This window comes from Meriones unguiculatus, chromosome 2 (assembly GCF_030254825.1).
Source record: "Meriones unguiculatus strain TT.TT164.6M chromosome 2, Bangor_MerUng_6.1, whole genome shotgun sequence".
Taxonomy (NCBI): Eukaryota; Metazoa; Chordata; class Mammalia; order Rodentia; family Muridae; genus Meriones; species Meriones unguiculatus.
In genome coordinates this window covers 28,722,633-28,744,103 of record NC_083350.1, presented here as the reverse complement: position 1 = coordinate 28,744,103, position 21,471 = coordinate 28,722,633, and the positions used below count along the sequence as shown (strand labels likewise).

Here is a 21,471-nt window from a genome sequence, read left to right as displayed (position 1 = left end):
GCAGTGTCTCTTTCTTTATTGAAACACTCACCTCCTGCTCCCAAGGCTATCATTTTGTCCTCCTCAAAACAAACTATGATAAGGAGTACCTCAGTTTAAGGAGCTGAAAGATAAACAGAAGAAAATTATGTAGTAATAATAATGCTGTGATAATACCCTGTAAACTTGTATCTCATACACTGTATCTCATTGTATCTCCTACACTGGGCACTTAAATCCAGGTGCCACCATGGTCAGGTCCTTGGGGAGATCAATCATCCTCATGTGCACACATGACTTTCCTTACTGCATGTGGCACTTCTTCTCCCTCTTTCTATGAAAGCATCCCTCCTGCCACTATGTCATCCTCATGGCCTCATGACCTCTGCTAGCAATGATAAACTTCTAAAAACTCTTCCTCCCAATATTATCCTATGGGAGCTTATAGTTGATAAATTCATTTCACATAATAACAGTGCAATGCAAGTTATTGAACCTAAGATACTCTTTACAAAAAAAAAAAAACCTTCAAAGTATTTTTAAATTTGATTGAGATAAAGCTTCAGTATCCCTTGTCCAAAATGCCTGGGCTAGCAAAACTCAGGTTGTTTTCACCATACCCAATCACCTGGCACAATCAACCTATAAAGAGACAAAGTTTGTGTTGGCTTATGGTTTCAGAACTTCCATGGCATAATTTGGCAGATCTGTTGATTTAGGACCCTCACGATAATGCTGGACCACAGTGTTGGTCAACATGTATCAAAGCAAGCTGTTCACCCCACAGTCAGAATGCAAAATCAATACAAGAGACAGGTCACACAAACCCCTTCACGGACATTCACTCAACACCGAAACACCATCACTAGACCCCACACACTAAATGTTCTACAACTTACCACAGCCAGAGAGATGGCTCAGCGGTGAAGAGCACTGGCTGCCCTTCCAGAGGACTCAAATTCAAGTCCCAAACCCCACATGGCAGCTCACAAGTGTCAAGTTCCTATTCACTGGGCTCCGCAAGCCCTCCACACATGTGGTGCACTTACATACATTCAGGCAATACGCCCAGACACATGTTTTAACTTCTTTTTTTTTTTTCATTATCAAATGCTTTATTTATTTAGAAGTAGTATGGAATAAAATCAAAGCGTGTTGCTATCACTATGACACATACCCACGATACGTCTACTACTCATAAAGAGAAAAGGTACATCTTGGGTCATGGCTGTAGAGGTCCATATGGGGACAAACTCATTACTTTTAGGCCTTTGGCTGTGGGAACACAGCACAGGGAATGTGTGAATAACAACACACCCTTCATGTACAGTTGAAAGAGATCTACAGAAGGGCTGTAGTCCCACTGCCCCTTAAAGCACGCTCCTCAATGACCTAAAGACCCACTGCTGGGCTCTACCCCCTCGTAGTGGAATTCTAGTAGAATCATTGTATAGAGGGTAAATGTTAGAATGAAGGAGTTGTTTTTCACTGTCTCTAGGGTAGGTTTCCTATTATCTATGGAGTTGTCTTTCTGAAGGCGATTTCAGCCTTTGCATGGCTTTGGTCACAAGATAGCCGAGGCATCCAGAACAGCTTATAATGCTGGGTGCTGCAAAAGGTGCACAGAAAGGACTGAGTCGCTGGGGCGTGGTGCTCTCCTTCATGAAACATGCAGATCAGATCAAGGGCTTTGGCACGAGGAATTTGTTTTATCCAAAAGACAACTTTATGTAGCAATCAGTAAACATGCTTTTGTGAGGCTGTTCGAGATTCAGTACACAGAGGCTGGGTCACCCTGCTGCCAGCAAGGCCCTAACACCTTGCAGTGTCTCTCTTTCTCAGATCTACCCACAAGACTCCGAACACCAACACCCTCGACATGGTCATGCCACTTCACGTTGGTAACAAGCTGGGGACTAAGTCTTCAACACTTTTGGGGAGGTGTCACTTAAGAGCCAAATTATACTGCAAAGGTTCTGGAGTCAGAGAGCACGTGTTCAGACTTGGCCACTGACTAGCTGTGTGACCCTGAATAACTACACTGAGCTCTCCAGACTTCAGCACCCTCACTCACAAAGGAAAAAAAAAACAACACTTGGGCATCAACCCAGAGCAGACACTATTGCCAAGCGCTGACCCCTTTCCTCAACACCTGCCTTCCAGTTGCTTTGAAAGCTCATGTTAATCCCTCCTCTGAGAACTTGCTGCTTCACAGGAGTGCTACCCACTCATCCCTGCATGGCCTACAACCAAGGACTGACTGAGTGCTAAGAAAGGCCTCAGGCCTCTCCCTGTGATGTTTTAACTTCTTTACAATAGAATAACTCTTTAAAGAGGAAATAGGAGAGTATGTGAAAGAAAAGAAAAATACATCTTCAAGAATGTCAGATTTGCAGTTGTCTTCACACTAGGCTAATGAGAAGATTTTCTTTAAAATTCCTCAGTTCCACATAAGACTGAAACTTCACTGTGAAACTCACTCCTTATGTTGCTATTTTTCCTACAAGTAAATTTTTTTAAATGGGTGATTTTTAAATTTAGTAATTTTTTTGAAATTTGTTTCTTCTTCACTGTGAGCTAAGGAGCAAGTTGTCTCAGAATAAATACGGAGCCCTATTGGTTGATGAATGGTAAAAACATCAATGTGTCAGTGAAGTGGAAACAATTTGACAAAATCCCAAAGTGCTGACTCAGGCGGCTGAAGCAGGAGGATTTGCAAGTTAGACAATGTGATAGATGGTAAGAACAGAGTAACAAGAATAAATTCAGATTGCAGCTGGGTTTGTTTGGGGTTTGTTTGTTTGTTTGAAGACAGGTTCACATGTAGCACAGGCTAGCCTCAAACATCCTTTGAAGCCAAACAAGAACCTTGAACTACTGATTCTCTTCTCTCCACCTCCCCAGTGATTACAGGTGTATACTGCCATGCCCAGATAAACTTAAGTTTTGTCCTCATTGCTACCTAGGAAGAAGAGCATTAAAGCACAATGAATTTCCTTTGGCATTAGTATTGGGATACCCTTCACATCTGCCTTCTCTTCTAAGTTAGAGGCTCTATAAGAGCTTTAAGGCTGGGTTCAAGATTGTATTCAATTTGTCCTCATAGTTTGAACTAATAAATGCTTGTAAAGTTATTTTTCAAAATTGGAGAAATATACAAGAAAGAAAACAAACTAATGGAAAGCAACAAAGAAAAACAAAGACTGGGATGCCATGAGATAGGCCTTGGTACTACAATCACTGAGTCTTCAGCTGGAAACCAATTCTACAGTCATGCTAGCTGTCTATTTGTGGAAAAAGCTTCATTGTCTAAGGTAAATTTGTGCTTGTCTGTAATATTGTTGTATTGATGACCACATAAAGGACTTAACATGTACCAAAAGTTCAGTAAGACAGATATTGTGGGGCTGGTGAGATGACCCAGCAGGTAAGGGTGCTGCCTGCCAAACCTGAAGACCTGATCTGTCCCCAGAACTCACATGGTTGCAGCTGAGAATCAGCTCCCACAAGTTGTCCTGTGCCTCTACATACAAACCATGGGAAGCATACATCCTTATACATATACAGAGACAGACATAAGCAAGCATTTTTAAAATAAGAAAGTATCACGATTCCTATTAGGGAAGAATGCAATTCAGAAAGAATACCAATACCAAGAAAGAAGGAGAGAAATATGATGAACAACATTAAAGAGTGTAATATTCAGAGAATTCCTGGGTTCTCTGAAGGTGCAAATGATTAATAACAGTGGTTAAGATATGGTAGTTGACGATCAGGGAAATGGCTCAGTGGTAAACTGTTTGCTGCACAAGCATGAAGCCTTCTGCACAGACACACTGCACCCATGAAGGAAGTTGGGTGGAGTGGCATGTACTGTAATTCTAGCATGGAGAAGTAGAGAATGTGGGCCCTCAAGAAATCTCAGGCCACCTAGTCTAGACAATGGATGAGCTCAAAAGTCACTGAGAAACTGTCCAGAAAACAAGTCGGTGGATGATCAAGAAAAGAGCCAATGTTGACCTCTATACTCTACACATGGGGGCAGTAGTATAAGCACTCTCACACATATGAGCAGACATACATACAGCACACACATGCCCAGTTGGTATATAGCTGTGTCCTGGGTTGAAACATTCTCTCATTCTCAGGAAGACAGCACTGGAGACATGGCTCAGTAGATAAAGTACTCGTTGCATAGACTTGAACACTGGAGTTGAGATCCCCATGACCCATGTTTATGCTGAGGGGAGGTGGGTAACTCCAGCTCTCTGAATCAGAGACCAGGGAACCTCAGCACAAGCTGACTAAGCTAGCTAACTAAACCAGCTTTATTGGCAAGCTCTGGGTTCAGTCATGAGAACTTGCCTCAGTGAGCAAGACTGAGACACTAAACAGTCCCAACATCAGCTTGGACATGGAGATGCTGTCCTTCACCAACCTCTGACCTCAAGGCAAGCAGAAAAAAGAAAAAGGAAATGGAGGTGTTGTCTTGCTAGTTCACGCAGCCAGCAGAATGCAGGGTGGAGGTAGCACAAATTAGATCTGTGAGCTAAAAGACCTCTCCCTGGGATCCTAAAACTTCCATGGGAAGAACTGAAGAACAAGAAGGAACACAGGGTTAACATGAAAGAAGAGAGCCCTTAGGCTCAATCTCTTCCTTTACAGAGGAAGGGAAATTCCATGATTCAGCAAGTAGCTGGACACCTACAGAAAAGCCCGGGACAGACACTATGGTACTCAAGGAATGTTGGGAGCCACGTGAGCGTTTCGCCAGCAGAAACGCACGTGACCACAGGAATTCTTCCGCAACAAAATCTTTATTAGTCACGCGATGAAAGGAGAGGAGAGAGAGAGCCCCCGATGTGGCGCTGTTTATATAAGCCCGGGTCGCACCTGAGTGACGTGTGAATACCCTGACTGGCTGCTATTACCCTGCCTGATGACTTGGGCCCATCATGCTTAGCGGGCTTGTGACGTGTCAATACCCTGATTGGCTGCTCACTCTTATCCAGCGTGCTTACGCAATTCTTAGCGTGCTTACGCAATCTACGCATGCGCCCTGGAGGTTTACAGTTTTGAGGGCGAGATGTCAGCGCCACCTAGTGGCGTCTGAGTCTCAGCTCTCCACATCTCCCTTTTTGTTATAAATAAATGAAAACTGCCTAAAAGCCTATAAGCACGGTACAAGAGGGCCCTAAGCTCGATCAAGCAAACTCCTTCTTTGGGGAGTAAGTGATCAAGAGCTTTAGATTACTCCCTTACCCCACCAGGTGCAATGGAAACGAGTCCTCTGGGTGCAGGGGCTAGGGGAGAAGATTTTAAAAAGGAGGTGACACTCATTCCCGTGCAATGGAATAAAATTCCAGGGAGTGCAAGAGCTGTCACCCTCCTATCTAGGTATCATAACTGTTTAGGCAAAGGCAACATTAACCTGGATCACTCATCGACTCAGTGCAATGGGTGAAACCCCTGAGGTGCATCGACTGAGTGTCACAGTCTGTTTTAATTTTTTAACATGGATAACCAAATTTTTGGGAGACGATCCTTGTTCCAAGGGTGCTAGTGCTTGCGCGATTGCGACCTAGTCACGTTTGTTTTGGGTATTGAGTTTGCAGAACAACCAGAGTAAAAACACTAAGCCACAACACAATGCTACACCAAACATTCCAACCCCCACCCAATCTGAAGTAAGAAAAGGCAGAAGAAACCCAGGGTAAAGCCAGTCTGTGGGCAATGAATCCACTCGAGTAGAATTAGTGGTCCTCCTCACTGTCCTTGATTCTTTAAGCAGTAGCAGGTGTGTCTGTTGAAAGATCATCTTCAGCTGTCATGAGCTTTCGCATGAGGCGCTCCGGTACCCAGAATGGATTGTTTTCTTCCTGTGGAAAAACACAGACAGCTCCCCTGGATCTTATTAAAATAGGATCCGGGCCTTTCCACTGTCCAGTTAAGACATCCTTCCATTTAATCATTTCCTTGGGCCTGTTAGGCCCTGAACAGTGGCGATCAGCAGCCGAATGGCCTTGACTGTCCAAATTTAAAAAATTGAGAGTGAAGAGTGCCAGTGAAATCGTCACTTGTGGCACTGAGGGCAGAGCCTCCTGGACTCCTCCCCTTTGTTTTATTAAATAGGATTTTAGGGTGCGGTGAGCACGTTCAATGATGCCTTGACTCTGGGGGCTATAGGGGAGACCTGTCAGATGGGTTATTTCCATCTGATGACAAAACTGTTTAAATTTTTGAGAAGTATAGGCTGGCCCATTGTCAGTTTTTAGAATTTTGGGCTTTCCCCAGGCACTCCATGCCTCTAGGCAATGTTGAATAACATGGGCTGCCTTTTCTCCAGTCAGGGGAGAAGCAAACATGACTCCAGAGCAAGTATCAACAGAAACATGCAAATATTGAAGTTTACCAAAAAATGAAATGTGGGTAACATCCATCTGCCACACTTGTAGTGGACAGATTCCTCTGGGATTAATCCCAACATGAGGCATAGGTAAGAACTGACAGCAATTTTGACATTGGGTAACAATATCTCTAGCTTCTTTTCTAGTTATGTTAAATCGATTACGCAATGTCTCAGCTGTAACATGAAATCTTTTATGAAACTCCTTAGCCAATTCTAAATTTGAAAGGAGGGCAAATGCAATCATCTTTGTGGCTCGATCTGCCAGGTCGTTTCCACGGGACATGGGCCCCGGTAGACCGGAATGAGCCCTAATGTGTGTAATAAAAACAGGGGATCTTCTGGTAATTAAGGCAAACTGAATCTTTTGAAAAATTTTTGCAAGCTTGCTAGACGCTTTAATTAATCCAGCAGCCTCTAAGATTTTGGTTGCATTTACCACATAACTAGAATCAGAAACAATATTTAAGGGACCTGGAAATTTTTCCAAAACTTCTAACACTACTAAACATTCCACAATTTGAGGCGAAGTCTCATGATATTGCTTAGAAATAACTTTATTATTAACCACATAAGCTCCTATTCCTGTTTTGACCCATCTGTATAGACTACCAGTCCATCCCGAAGTGGCTTTTGGGACGTTACATGCGGGAAGACTACCTCCTGAGTTAAAGCAAATTGCAAAATAGGATGTTTTGGATAATGATTATCAATTGAACCACTAAAAGAGGTAACCAGCACCGCCCAAATATCAGAGGTAGCAGTTAATACCTGAACTTGGTGGGCCGTATAAGGCACTATTAAAGACTTTGGCTCCTTCCCAAAGTATGTAATGGCTGTTTTTAACCCACGAAGTGCGAGTTGAGCGACTGCATCCAGATACCATTCAATAATTTTTGTAGGAGAAGCATTGGGATGAACCCACACTAAGGGCCCATCTTGCCATAATACAGCAGTTGGTAAATGTTTAGTTTTAATGACACACAGGTTAAAGGCCTTAGTTTCATCTACACGTTTTAATTGGGCATCCTGTAAAGCGTTTTCTACCACTCGCAGGGCGTGGCTTGCAGCCGGTGTTAAGGCTCTGGGTGAAGAAATATGAACATCCCCTTCCAAAATATCAAATAGGGGCTTTAATTCAGCAGAAGGAATTTTTAAAAACGGCCTAAGCCAATTTATATCACCTAATAATTTTTGAAAATCATTTAAGGTACGTAAATGATCCCTGAGAATTTCTATTTTTTGAGGAACTATTTGTTCCAGATAAATAACAGTCCCTAGAAAGGAGCCCACTTCTGAAATTTGGACTTTTTCAGTGGCTATATGCAATCCCCATTGTTGCAGGGCTTTTTGCAACAAAGGATACGCATCTTGTAAGATGGCTAACTCCTCATGGCACAAGAGAATATCATCCATATAATGAATCAGCAACAAGGAAGGAAATTGCTGTCTAACTGGTTTAAGAGCCATCTGCACATACAATTGACACATGGTGGGGCTATTAGCCATGCCTTGAGGTAGGACTGTCCACTGATATCTCTGGTCTGGCTCATGATGATTAACAGCAGGTAGGGTAAAGGCAAATCTGTCTGTCTGTCTCGTGGGCACAATGGAATGGAGAAAAAACAATCCTTGATGTCTATTATTATAATTCTCCATTGCTTAGGCAGGGCTGAAAGCAGAGGCAAGCCTCGTTGCACTGTTCCAAATAATCGCATCTGTGCATTAATAGCCCTCAGGTCATGGAGAAGCCTTTACTTTCCTGATTTCTTTTTTATAACAAAAATGGGTGTATTCCAGGGGGAAGTAGATGGTTCCAAATGACCAAGCTGTACCTGTTCTTTAACCAGCCTTGTAGCGGCTTCTAGCTTTTCAGAGGAAAGGGGCCATTGAGGAACCCATACGGCTTCCTCTGTGAGCCAAGATATGGGCATGGAACCCTCAATGGCAGTTAATGAAAACCCAGGCCTTGTTTCCCTGTATTATTTTCCTGTGAAATCGGGTGCAATCTCCCTTGTTCCTGTTTTCCAAGGCCTCTTCCTTCCTTATAACCCATCCTTTTTATTATATCAATTGCCTGTTGAGAGTACTCGTTGGTCAATGCTAATCCTAAATCCTGCAAAATATCTCTTCCCCAGAGATTGACAGGGAGAGGAAGAACATATGGTATGAAACTTCCTGTTTGACCTTCCGGTGCTTGCCACCTCAAAGGTGCTTGCCACCTCAAAGAACGTGAACTAACTGCAGGGCTGGCCTCATATCCCAACCCTTGTAAGGGGTGGGATGATTGTGTAACAGGCCACGCCTTAGGCCACCAGGTGGAAGAAATAATGCTTTTATCAGCCCCAGTGTCCAAAATACCAGTAAAACCTTTTCCTTCTATCTGTAATTGTAAGGTAGGTCTGGTCTTAAGATCAACTACCAAATGAGCAAAATCTGTTCCTGTGGAACCGAGTCCTCTTGTGCCCCTTGGTGTTTCGGTAGATGGGAAACAGTCATGAAGACTTGGGAGGAAGACTAATTGAGCAATCCTATCTCCAGGGGAAATAGAAAATATACCTTGGGGGCAGGAAAAAAGCACCCGGAGCTGTCCCGTAAAATCCTGATCTAAAATTCCAGGATGGACCATAAGTCTTTTTAAAGTGAGAGAGGAGCGACCCAGAATAAGACCGACACTTCCTTCAGGCAGGGGACCTTCAAACTCCACTGGGACAGGTTGTACCCCCATGTGTGGCATTAATAAGAATTGGGAGGTGGAACGGAGGTCCAGGCCTGCTGATCCTCTGGTTGCTCTATAGCTGGATAAGCCCTCCTGTTGTCTGTCTGTGTCCCATTTTTTCTGGGGCCCTGGGACTTCGGGCCCTGAAATCCGTTTTTTGGAATATTTTCATTCCTCTCATCAGGGGGGTTCTCATGCTGGATAAGCTTTCCCTGAATATCTAATTGAACGGCATTCATTAGCCCAGTGATTGCCTTTTTTACACTTAGGGCAAAGCCCAGGAACTTTCTTTTGCACAGACACATGACAATCTCTCTTAAAATGACCCATTTTGCCACAATTAAAACAAACTTTATTGTTTTCAGAACTTGGGCGGTTATTGCTCTGTAATATAGCTGCCGCCAGCCCGGTGTTGGTAAGCGGGCCTCCGAGTCCTCGGCAAACCTTTATCCAATCTGTCAGTCCTTTGTTCCTTCTGGGGATAATGACTGCCTTGCATTCTGGTGAAGCATTTTCATACACCAGCTGTTCTATCATTGGCCGGACCCTTTCCGGGTCTCCAAATATCCTGCCTGCTGCATCCGTCATTCTGGCCACAAATTCTGGGAATGACTCCTGAGGACCCTGGATAATTTTTGTTAAATGGCCCTCGGTCCCACCCCTCTTTGAAAGGGCCTTCCATGTTTTAATGGCAGCAGCAGATATTTGGCCATACGCTCCCCAATCATAATCTGTCTGTTGCTGGACATGCGGACCTTGTCCTGTTAGTAGCTCAAATGTCCAGCGTCGTTGATTGTCTTCTGCATTGGCATTAGCCCTAGCTTGGGATTGACAGGCATCATACCATAGGGCTTTCCATTCCAAATATACTCCCATATTAGGGAGGGCAGCTTTCACTACAGTCTGCCAATCATTTGGGGTCATTGCTGTAGAGCCTAGCCTCTCAAGCTGCATAATTGTGAAATTAGCATCCACCCCGTACTTATTAACTGACTCTGCCAGTTCCTTGACTAGAGGGTAATCTACAGGCACGTGGACACGGCCTCCCTCCACATCTTCAAATACTGGAAAAGTTTGAAAAATCTTGTGTCTATCTTCTGTTGAAAAGAAGGAATCAGGACAGTGCCTCCCGGTGTAGGATGGGGGAGCACTGGAGACAACGGGAGCGGCCGATTGAGAAAGTGCGCCCTTCCTGTTCCTCATACTACCTTGCTTTTGATATAATAGTGACGGCCGCTCATCCAGATGGTATCGTTTTTCCTCATAGTAGGCTGCTTCCTCCTCCAAGTCCTCTTTGTTAGAGGGATATAGCTGCTCAAATCCCAGGGTGTTCTTCCCCTGACCTCTCTCTTCCGTGGCTTTAACGTCCACAGAAGGGTCTTTTTTCTTAGAGACGTCCCTATCTCTATCCATTGGGGCCCCTAACCTCGTCTCACGTCCTGATTCTGGCATGTCATCTCACATCCCCCCTATCCTTAACCTTTTGCTACTCCTTTTTCTTCCGAGGCAGCCCTTGAGTTTGCACGAGACCAAAAAAAGGAAAGCTATGGCGGCTATCACAGCAGAGAAGGCCATAAGGGCTTCTGCTAGCCGAAATGAGAAACGGGATAAGTCAAGATCGAACATGTCTTTCAGGACAAACCTTAATGTTGCGGTTCTGAATTCCTCCCCGCTAACGGGGGCCCTCCTTACCCAGCACCGCTCCCGAGTTTCGGCACCAGATGTTGGGAGCCGTGTGAGCGTTTCGCCGGCAGAAACGCACGCGACCACAGGAATTCTTCCGTAACAAAATCTTTATTAGTCACTCGATGAAAGGAGAGGAGAGAGAAAGAGCCCCCGATGTGGCGCTGTTTATATAAGCCCGGGTCGCACCTGAGTGATGTGTGAATACCCTGACTGGCTGCTCACTATTACCCCACCTGATGACTTGGGCCCATCATGCTTAGCGGGCTTGTGACGTGTCAATACCCTGATTGGCTGCTCACTCTTATCCGGTGTGCTTACGCAATTCTTAGCGTGCTTACGCAATCTTTAGCGTGCTTACACAATCTACGCATGCGCCCTGGAGGTTTACAGTTTTGAGGGCGAGATGTCAGCGCCACCTAGTGGCGTCTGAGTCTCGGCTCTCCACAAAGGAACACTCAACAACTGCATTGCTCAGGTTGGGACTTTTAAACAGACAATAAAAGACTTTCACTGCCTAGCTCATGGGGCTGTGGGATGGAGGCACAGAGAGAATGAGCCTGAGGACATGGGAGTGTACAGAGTCCTAGAAGTACCTGCCATCCTTGAGACAGAGGTTAGCTGATCCAAGGCAACACACGGAACATTGACCTCTGGTGGACTGGCCCATAAAAGCCATTAGGGACCCTTGGTCATCACAGGATGGGATCATGCAAATATCAGAAAGACCACAAAGGACAAACGTAACAGAAAAAACTGGCCATGAGAGAGCCAATATTTAATGTCCAGCTTATTAGGCCACATAGAACTCTACTCATAAGACAGCAAGGATGGCACCATCAGCTAAGTGCTTGCTATGAAAGCATGAGGACCTATTAGGGATCTGCTGCATCCACATAAAACTCCAGGTGTTATGACACAGGCCCAAAGCCCAGCATGGGGAGCCTGGAGAGAGAAAGATCCCTGAAGCTTCCTGGTGAGTCCATCTACTTGGTCAAATGGCTCCAGGTTCAGGGAGAGACCATCTCAAACAAGAAGTTGAAGGAGCAACTGAAAAAGACACTAAATGTTTTCTCTGTTGTCTCCTGTTTCTATTTTTCAGGCTTACACTTTTGACAGTGTATTTACTTGGCTATATTTTAATTGTGGTATTAATTTTACTTCTCATTTCTTAGTTTAAGAACTTATTTAATTATTTTGTTGGGGTTTTTTGTTGTTGTTTTGTTTTTGAGACAGCGTTTCTTTGTAGAATTGGCTGTCCTGGAAAAAGATGCATTTTTTAACAATGTGCATTATTTTATTTTTAATAAAGCACAAAATTAACACTGTGTTTATCTAATTGGATACATCATGTGTTGGGCTAGCAAGGGTCAGAGGCAGGAGATCCCTGGACCTGAACTTACGTACAGGAGGTGTGAGTTACCCGACGTGTTACAAATTTTTCCATTGTTGTGAATTTTTTTTCCTATTTTCTTACTCTTACCACACACCTTTCACAGAAAAAAAGACCCAGAACCCAATCCAAAGGTCCTATCTGGATGCCATTACTGACAATGACATAGACACACCTCAGATTTTCTTGATCTCTAAATACAGTTTATTTGATGAGGGTTTTCCAGTCCTACTGGACACCCTGATTAAGGATCTCCCTATTCAAAGGTGCCATAATCTTATAGTTTTTCTGTCTAATGTTACAGAGGCAGGCATTGAAAGTAAGCACAAGTCAATCTTTCCGGAAGCCAGGAAGGATGGACTGTTAGCAACTGTTCCTGTAGTGGGCATGCTCAGGGACAGTGAAGTGGAGAAGCTGAAGAAGAGTTCAAACCACCATCCAGTCCTTTTTCAAGTGGATGACAAATCTCTGGAGTTCATGGCTAAGGATTTCCAAATGCCTCTTGAACAATTGAAAAGAAAACTCAAATCTCCTTATTTGTTGAAAAATGAGGAAGAGGAAACATTAGGAGAAAAACTTTGGAAATATTTGGAGAAAACTGGCTTACATATTACTGGTGAGGGGCAGTCCTTTCCTTCTGCAAAATGTATTACTTGTTGTCTTATTTCCTTGACACAGTGGTGGAATATGCAAAACTTCTCCTTAGAGAGATATAATCAAAAAACTAGCTCAAATTCAACTCACCCACACCTACCAACAATTATAAAAACAAATAGCGAATATTAGGAAGTCATCAGATAGATTACTCTTCTGACATCTTTTCTTTACACTAGCCAATTAAGTGCCACCATCAGAAAACCTAAAAAAAAGGTTTCATGGGTATTAATATGTCAGAACCTGACAATATCCAATCCCTCTTCAGTTTTCTACAATCCCCAAGAGGTGCTTCCTCTCCATCTTTCAACTCCACATGCATGCTTGAATACATACATATACAGAAATAGGGAGAGAGGGAGAGGGAGAGAGAGGGAAAGAAACAAAGAGAATTCTGTGTCACATCTGTACTTGCTTAAAATGATTTCCTATTGCAACTTCAACCTCTCTGGAGCTTGTATATAATTATTTCTTCCTTTAGTGTATCCTGTTCTGATGTGTTCATTGTGTCTCACAAACTACACACACACACAAACACACACGCACACACACACACACACACAGTGCATAAAGCACTTGCCATGAAGAAATGAGGAAAGGAGCTCAGTTTCCCAAACCCACACAATGCTGAGTGGGCATGGCACCACTTTATACTCCCATGCTCAAAAGGTAGAGACAGTGGAACCATGGGGCAAGCTGGCCAGCTAGACTGCAGAGTCTGCAAGAGCTGGCTACAGTTGAGCCATCTTCCTTGAGGAAAAAGATAGAAAGCAATTGTAAAAAAAAGGATTCACAGAAGACCTCTGAAAGTCTCTGCCCTGCGGACTATCAATGCAGATGCTGAGACTTATAGGCAACCTTTGGGCAGAGGGCAGAGAATCTTATGAAAGAAGTGGAAAACAGTAAGATCTGGAGAGGACAGGAACTCCATAGGAGAGCAACAGAACCAAAAAAAATCTGAGCACAGAGGTCTTTCCTGAGACTGATACACCAACCAAGGACACATGGGTGAGAATTACTATTATTTTACTGTGCTAAAGCTAAATGGATATAATATTAAAGCACCTCCTAATGACTTATCATTATACCCATAGATTAAGGTATCAATCAACCCTTACCAGGGTTGCTCATATTTTCAGTAGAAAATGATCAAAACAGATACCCACGATGGCCAGGATGCAGAGAATAAAGCACTGACAAATGTCTAGCCCTTGATGTAACATAAATACTTCTACCTTCAGGCCCAGGAGTGGCTGTGGAAGAGGGGGTGAAAAGACTATAAGAGCCAGAAGTGGTTGATGACTACAAGAAAGCAGCATCTTCAGGACACAGCGGGTCAGTTTATGTATGAGCTCACAGTGGTTGTGACAGCATGTGGAAGTCCTGTCAAGCCCAGATGCATGGAGATAACCTAAGACCCCTGAACAGATGTAGCCCATGGCAGTTCAGTATCCAAGTGGGTTTCATTGTAATAGGAACAGGGACTGTCTCTGACATGAACTGATTGGCCTGCTCTTTAATTTCCTCCCCTGAGAGGAAGCAGCATTACCAGGCCACAGAAGTAGACAATGCAACCACTCCTGATGGGACCTAATTGACTAGGATCAGAAGGAAGGAAAAGAAGACCTCCCCTATCAGTGGACATGGGGAGGGGAATGCATATAGAGGGTGGAGGAAGGGAGGGATTGGGACTGGAGGAGGGAGGGAACCACAAGGTGGATACAAAGTGAATAAAGAGTAATTAATAAAAAAATTTTTAAAAAGAGGATTCAACATGAGCCTGACTTACCCACACACATGTGAACACACACACCACACACAGACACATTTTAAATGTAAAATAAGACTCAGGAATTAAATAAATATCACAAGTCACAGAAAGCACAGAAACTTAAAAGATTCATGATCCTTCTCTCAAAGTTATATAAGCAGGCAGCAATCTCAGGGAGGGGATTTCACACTCCCCTACAAATCATGCAGGGGGCCCAGCTCTGTAGCTGTGGTGACTCACTGCCATGCTGGGATATACTTTTCAGGGATGCAGCTGCCTCTGAGTGATCAAAACTCTTGTGACTAACCCTCACCCTGATAACTCATTCATTCACTAAACTAGACTTGAAAGATGGTTTGTTGGTCTGTCATGGGTGCCTCAATGGATATCAATGAATAGATATTTGTTTGTGTCTCCTCAGGAAAAGCTCATAGAGCACAACTGATGTCTTGAACAGAATCCAGAAAAACCAAAGGTGAATTAAAAATGACTGCTCCTTTTGTCCTTACAATCAGTGCTGTTGTACAGACGTGCCACTGTCCATGTGATCAACCTCTAGGTTAACTTCTAAAACTTGAAAGGTCCAATTAGTAAAGATAAAACATACACATACATGAGTTGTTGAAATCAAGACGACACTGACTCAGAAGCTATATCCCTACTGTCTAGCTTTCCTAGTGCTGGAAGGTGCTATCTACACCCCCAGAGGAGAAAAGGTACCATTCATCACACCCAGATGTGAGCTACAATAATTACTAGACCAGCAAACATACCCACAAGTGTAACAGTGGCAAGAACAACATCTAAGTAGCCAACTGCTTCCGAATAGGGATTAATAGATTCTCCACAAGATGAAACCCATAACTGGGCAAGAATGTAAGGATGGACAGATCACAAACACTGGGTGAGAATTACTATTATTTTACTGTGCTAAAGCTAAATGGATATAATATTAAAGCACCTCCTAATGACTTATCATTATACCCATAGATTAAGGTATCAATCAACCCTTACCAGGGTTGCTCATATTTTCATTAGAAAATGATCAAAACAGATACCCACGATGGCCAGGATGCAGAGAATAAAGCACTGACAAATGTCTAGCCCTTGATGTAACATAAATACTTCTACCTTCAGGCCCAGGAGTGGCTGTGGAAGAGGGGGTGAAAAGACTATAAGAGCCAGAAGTGGTTTATGACTACAAGAAAGCAGCGTCTTCAGGACACAGCGGGTCAGTTCATGTATGAGCTCACAGTGGTTGTGACAGCATGTGGAAGTCCTGTCAAGCCCAGGCCTGACCAAATTCCAGGAGGACATGGGAGACAGGAATGGCAAGAATTAAGTAACATGAATCTTGTGTGGAAATAAGGTTGTGGTCAGAGGGGTGAGACAGGCCGTGTCTTGGAAACTAACATTGACTGGCATCTGCACAGGGCCCCAATGTGTTGTGTGGCTTCAGGTCAGGTTGCATTTGTGGAGTCAGGGATCAGGAAAATTCTCCTTCAAGGTTGTGTTGTACCCTAATTAGTGAGCTGCTTCTCCATGTTCCCTTCAGTTTCTAAGCCCCACGTTCAACATACTATATTATCTTAAGATCTAGCTTTTTCTGCCGAGAAATGAAAGGTTAATGAGATTAAAAATAGCTGATAGGTTGATTTTCACTTTCAACTTACGAGAAATGCAGATGCTTCTGAAAAGCAACCTCATCAATGCTCCTCTATGATTGGCCAACACACACCTAGAGAGGGGAGGAGATACCAAAATATGTAAGTTCTGCCCAGGTGCCTGTTAACTGCTGCTTTCCACAGAGGTTTCAAGGGGAGAGTCTGGAACAGCGGAGTGGTTCCTGCAGCTGAACTACAGGCTGTGAATCCACTGGACACAGGTTTTCTGGTAAGTGGGCAGGAGCCTTTAGATCTAACTTTTTAAAAAATAATTTATTTAATTTTATGTGTGAAGGTGTCAGATCCCTTGGAATTGGGATCACAGACAGTTGTGAGCTGCCATTTCGGTGTCGAGAATTGCACCAGGGTCCTTTGGAAGAGCAGTCAGTGCTCTTAACCACTGAGCCATCTCTCTAGCTCCCAGATCTAACTTCTAAACTTCACCATCTCTTTTCTCTAAAGAGCTGATAGGTAACAAGACATTTAGGAACATGCCCAGACAGTGGAAATCCTCAGCCTGGAAGCAGGGCGGCTTTGGTGAGACATGGGCAGGACTTGCTTATTGATGGCCTTTGCTCATCATTCAAATTGAAGAACCTCAGAGAAATGACCTGGATAGTTTTTGTTTATTTGGTTGGTTGGATGGTTGGTTGTTGTTTGGTAAAACTTATCCAATTGATTTGCTTGCCTCTTATTCCACTCCCTACGATGGCGGTAATGGATGTGTTGTGTAATAGAACATCTCTGCAGTATGTATGAGGTTTGTCGTATTTTGCTTCCTAGTTAGGGTCAACTATTTAATTCCTAACATTCCTGAGGACACTGGCCTATGGAAAAGAGGTTTCTCTACATGCTGCTTCTGCTGGAGCTGCCTGTGGAAATCTATGCCTGAAGGACCATTTTCACTGCAGTTTTATTTAATGCAAAGCATGAATGCTAAGGATCTTCTCTGCATCTGTGAGGAACATGAGCTGTGTCAGAGTGTAGTGACAGCTATCATCTGGGCAGGCTTCCTTGTGTAATGCTGGCTGTGTCACAGCCTTCTCATCTCCTGTGTTCATATTCAGTGGAAAGTCCTTGCAGACAGCTATTACACTGCAGTCTGCATAATAAAACCAGGAGCTAGAACTGAAATAACAAAAGGGGAAAACTGAAGAGATGAGAACAGCTTGTGTGCTTTCCTGAATCCTGCCGAAATAAAACAGGAACAGCAACAAGGCTAGGTAGCAGTCTCTAAGTACAAAGTCCTGAGATGAAAAGACAGCCCAAGATTACAAGATGACTGGAATTTAGATTCCAGTGACCCTAAAGCTATAATACAATAAAACTCAAAGGTTGTGTTATACATAGTGTGTGTGGTGTTTACCTAATGAACTTGCCCTGTGTGGAATGGGGATCCTTGTGTTGCCCCTTAGAATTGACTTGACATGATATGACTTTGGTGTCAACAGGGTAACTTGGCCTGTTTGAACAACATCCATGTTGTTCAAGAATAGACACAGGTAATAAAGCAATGTCAATGACATATTCAAAGCTAAAATTGAGGAAGTCTTGAAGAAGGTAATGTAGGAAGAATGACCAGTTGTGAGTGGATTTAGAAATAGAACTTAAGTTTGTGAACTGACTTGATATTGCTGAAACAGAAAGAGGTGGCCCCAAGCAGACAGCAAGGGTTTACTGTTTCCTTACTGATGGCGAAGTCCATTGTGCTGTCATAGGAGGTCTTGTAGGCAGATATGTGAAGAATAAAGGGCAGAAATAAGAGATCTGAGCTAATTAAATACCCAGCCAAAAAAACTTAGGTCCTTAGGTCTGGCAGCAAGTGTATTTACCTGTTTATCCATCTTGCTGGACTTCAAATTTATTCTTTTTACGACATGATCTTAAGTGGGCCATTCTAGCCTCTAATTCACTGTGTACCAAGGAGGATCTTGAAGTCCTGACTTTCCTAGCTCAATGTCCTGACAGAATTATAGGGAGCCACAACCACATGCCCTTGATGAGGTGTTGGAGATTGAACTGAAGACCTTATTCATACTGAAAAAGCACTCTTCCAATTGAAGTATATCTATAAGGCACATACAGATTATTTAAATGAAATAAAAAGTTTAAAAGAAAACACTGGATCTAAATGATGACTTGCGAGGCTGGAGAGATGGCTCAGAGGTTAAGAGCACTTGGCTGTTCTTCCAAAAGTCCTGAGTTCAATTCCCAGCAACCACATGGTAGTTCATAACCATCTATAATGAGTCTGGTGCCCTCTTCTGTTGTGTAGGCAGAATACTGTATAAATAATAAGTAAATATTTTTTTAAAATAAATGATGACTTGAAGACAACAAAATATCATATTGAATAGATGAATTTGAACATGGACTTTAAAGGTAAAGATGTTTTATAATATTGCAAGTTTATATTCCTCATAGAGATGAGTTCCAATTCGATCTCTTGCAACTTACTCTCTTTTCCTTCTTTTAGTGACTCTTTTTGCTCACAGTCATGGGTCAGCTCCTCTCTTGTACACCTAAGGATGAAGACCTTGGAAATTTGTTATCCTGCTTCATTGACTGTTTTAAGACATATAAGCCAGAAAACAAAATCATTTCTGAGGACATCATCCAATCAGTTGGGTCTCACCTGCAAACAGAAAACATTAGGGAGATAAGCTCCGTAATCAGTGAAGCATTACAAAACATTGATAATGCCTCAATAAATATTGCTGTGACAGGAATGTCTGGAGTAGGGAAGTCTAGTTTAATCAATGCCCTTAGGGGAGTTGGAGCTGAGGAGAAAGGTGCTGCTGAAACAGGGGTGGTAGAGACAACCATGAAGAGAACTCCTTACAAACACCCCAAAATTAAAACTTTGACTTTATGGGACCTGCCTGGTATTGGAACCCAGAAATTTCCACTAAGTGATTTTCTGGAGAAAGTAAAATTCCAAGAATATGACTTCTTCCTTATCGTTTCTGCCTCTCGTTTTTCACAACTTGACCTAGACCTGGCCAAAGAAATAGAACGTATGGGAAAGAATTACTACTTTGTGAGAACCAAGGTGGATGTTGATTTAGAAAATGAAAAGAAGAGCAAACCAAGTACTTTTAACAGAGAAAATATCCTGGAGCAGATCCGGAGCTACTCTGTGAATACCTTCAGTGACTATGGCATGAATGCACCTCAGATTTTCTTGATCTCTAACCACAATTTATCTGACTATGATTTTCCACTCCTGATGGACACCCTGAATAAGGATCTTCCTGTTCTGAAGCGCCATAATTTTAGGCTTTCCTTGCCTAATGTTACAGAGGCAGCCATTGAAAAAAAGCACAAGTCTATGCAGCAGTTTCTCTGCCTGAAAGCCATGAAGGATGAACTTTTAGCGGGTGTTTCCATAGGGGGCATATTCAGAGACAGTTATGTGGAAAAGCAGAAGATTTTAAACCTCTGTCGATACCACTTTGGAGTGGATGATGAATCCCTGAAGCTAAAAGCTATGTATCTCCAAATGTCTAGTGAACAACTGAAAAGTAAACTTAAATCTCCTTCTTTGGAAATTAAGAAAGAGGAAGAGAACATTGAGAAAGAGGAAAAATTTTTTATGAAGTTTTGGAAATTTTTGAAGACTATTTTAGATATTCTCCTTACAGTGGTTGAAGATGCAAAAGTTATCCTTAGAGAGATGTGTTCAAAAACGTAGCTCAAACTCAACTCACCCACAGCTATTGAGAATTACAAAAACAAATAATTAATATTAGTACGTAAATAAATTCCACTTCTTTACACTAGCTAATCAACTGCCACCATGGGAAAACCTAAGGATAAAGTTCATAAGTATTAATATGTAAGAAGCTGACAATCCCAAATCCCTCTTCAATTCTCTACAATCCCCAAGAGGAGCTTCCTCTCCATCTTTTTTTTAAATTTGTTTATTTTTATTAATTACAGTTTATTCACTTTGTATCCCCCCATAAGGCCCTCCCTCCTCCCCTCGAAGTCCCATCCTCCCTCCCTCTTCTTCACACATGCCCCTCCCCAAGTCCACTGTTAGGGAGGTCCTCCTCTCCTTCCTTCTGATCTTAGACTATCAAGTCACATCAGGAATGGCTGCATTGTCATCTTCTGTGGCCTGGTAAGGCTGCTCTCCCCTCAGGGGGAGGTGATCAAAGAACAGGCCAATCAGATTATGTCAGAGGTATTCCCTCTTTCCATTACTATGTAACCCACTTGGACTTAGTTGCCATGGACTACATCTGTGCAGGGGTTCTAGGTCATCTCCATAACTGGTACTTGGTTGGAGTATGAGTCTCTGGGAAGACCCCTGTGTTCAGATTTTCTGGTTCTGTTGCTCTCCTTGTGGGGTTCCTGTCCTCTCTAGATCTTACTATTTCCCACTTCTTACATAAGATTCCCTGCACATTGCCCAACAGTTGGCCATAAGTTTCAGCATCTGCTTTGATAGGCTTCAGGGTAGAGCCTTTCAGAGGCCCTCTGTGGCAGGTTCCTAGGTTGTTTCCTGTTTTCTTCTTCTTCTCATGTCCTTCCTCTTTGTCTTTCAAGATGGGGATTTAGCATTTTAGTCAGGGTCCTCTCTCTTGATTAGTATCTTTAGATGCACAAATTTTAGTATGTTTATCCTTATATTACATGACTATCTGAGTGAGTATATACCATGTGTGTCTTTCTGCTTCTGGGACAGCTCACTCAGGATTATCCTTTCCAGGTCCCACCATTTACCTGAAAATTTCATGATTTCCTTCTTTTTCATTGCAGAGTACTACTCCATTGTGTAGATGTGCCACAATTTCTGCATCCATTCTTCAGTTGAGGGGCATCTGGGCTGTTTCCAGTTTCTGGCTATTACAAATAAAGCTGCTACAAACATGGTTGAGCAAATGTCCTTATTGTATACTTGAGCCCCTTTTGGATATATGCTTAGGAGTGGTATGTCTGGATCTTGAGAAAGCGTTATTCCTAGTTGTCTGAGAAAGCGCCAGATTGATTTCCAGAGTGGTTGTGCAAGTTTACATTCTCACCAGCAGTGGAAGAGGGTTCCCCTTTCTCCACAATCTCTCCAGCATGTGTTGTCACTTGAGTTTTTCATCTTGGCCATTCTGATGGGTGTAAGGTGAAATCTCAGGGTTGTTTTGATTTGCATTTCCCTAATGGCTAATGACATTGAGCATGTAGAGGAATACCGAATGGCAG

The 21,471-nt window shown here is 43.0% G+C and overlaps 1 protein-coding gene across 5 annotated transcripts in view; it reads left to right on the top strand.

The window, feature by feature from the left end:
* Positions 1-21,149, top strand: part of LOC110543810 (interferon-inducible GTPase 1-like) — a 30,617-nt gene extending 9,468 nt beyond the window's left edge. The window contains exons 1-7 of one of the 5 annotated variants that reach the window (XM_060377225.1): positions 64-3,293; positions 12,485-12,796; positions 14,076-14,169; positions 15,027-15,080; positions 15,743-15,836; positions 16,414-16,498; positions 18,746-21,149. In XM_060377225.1, coding sequence (XP_060233208.1) covers positions 18,767-19,963 — 1,197 coding nt within the window. In that variant the 5' untranslated portion in view covers positions 64-3,293; positions 12,485-12,796; positions 14,076-14,169; ... (2 more) ...; positions 16,414-16,498; positions 18,746-18,766 and the 3' untranslated portion in view covers positions 19,964-21,149. The other 4 variants (XM_060377226.1, XM_060377228.1, XM_060377227.1 and 1 more) reach the window with 4 other exon arrangements.
* Positions 21,150-21,471: the final 322 nt, after the last annotated feature.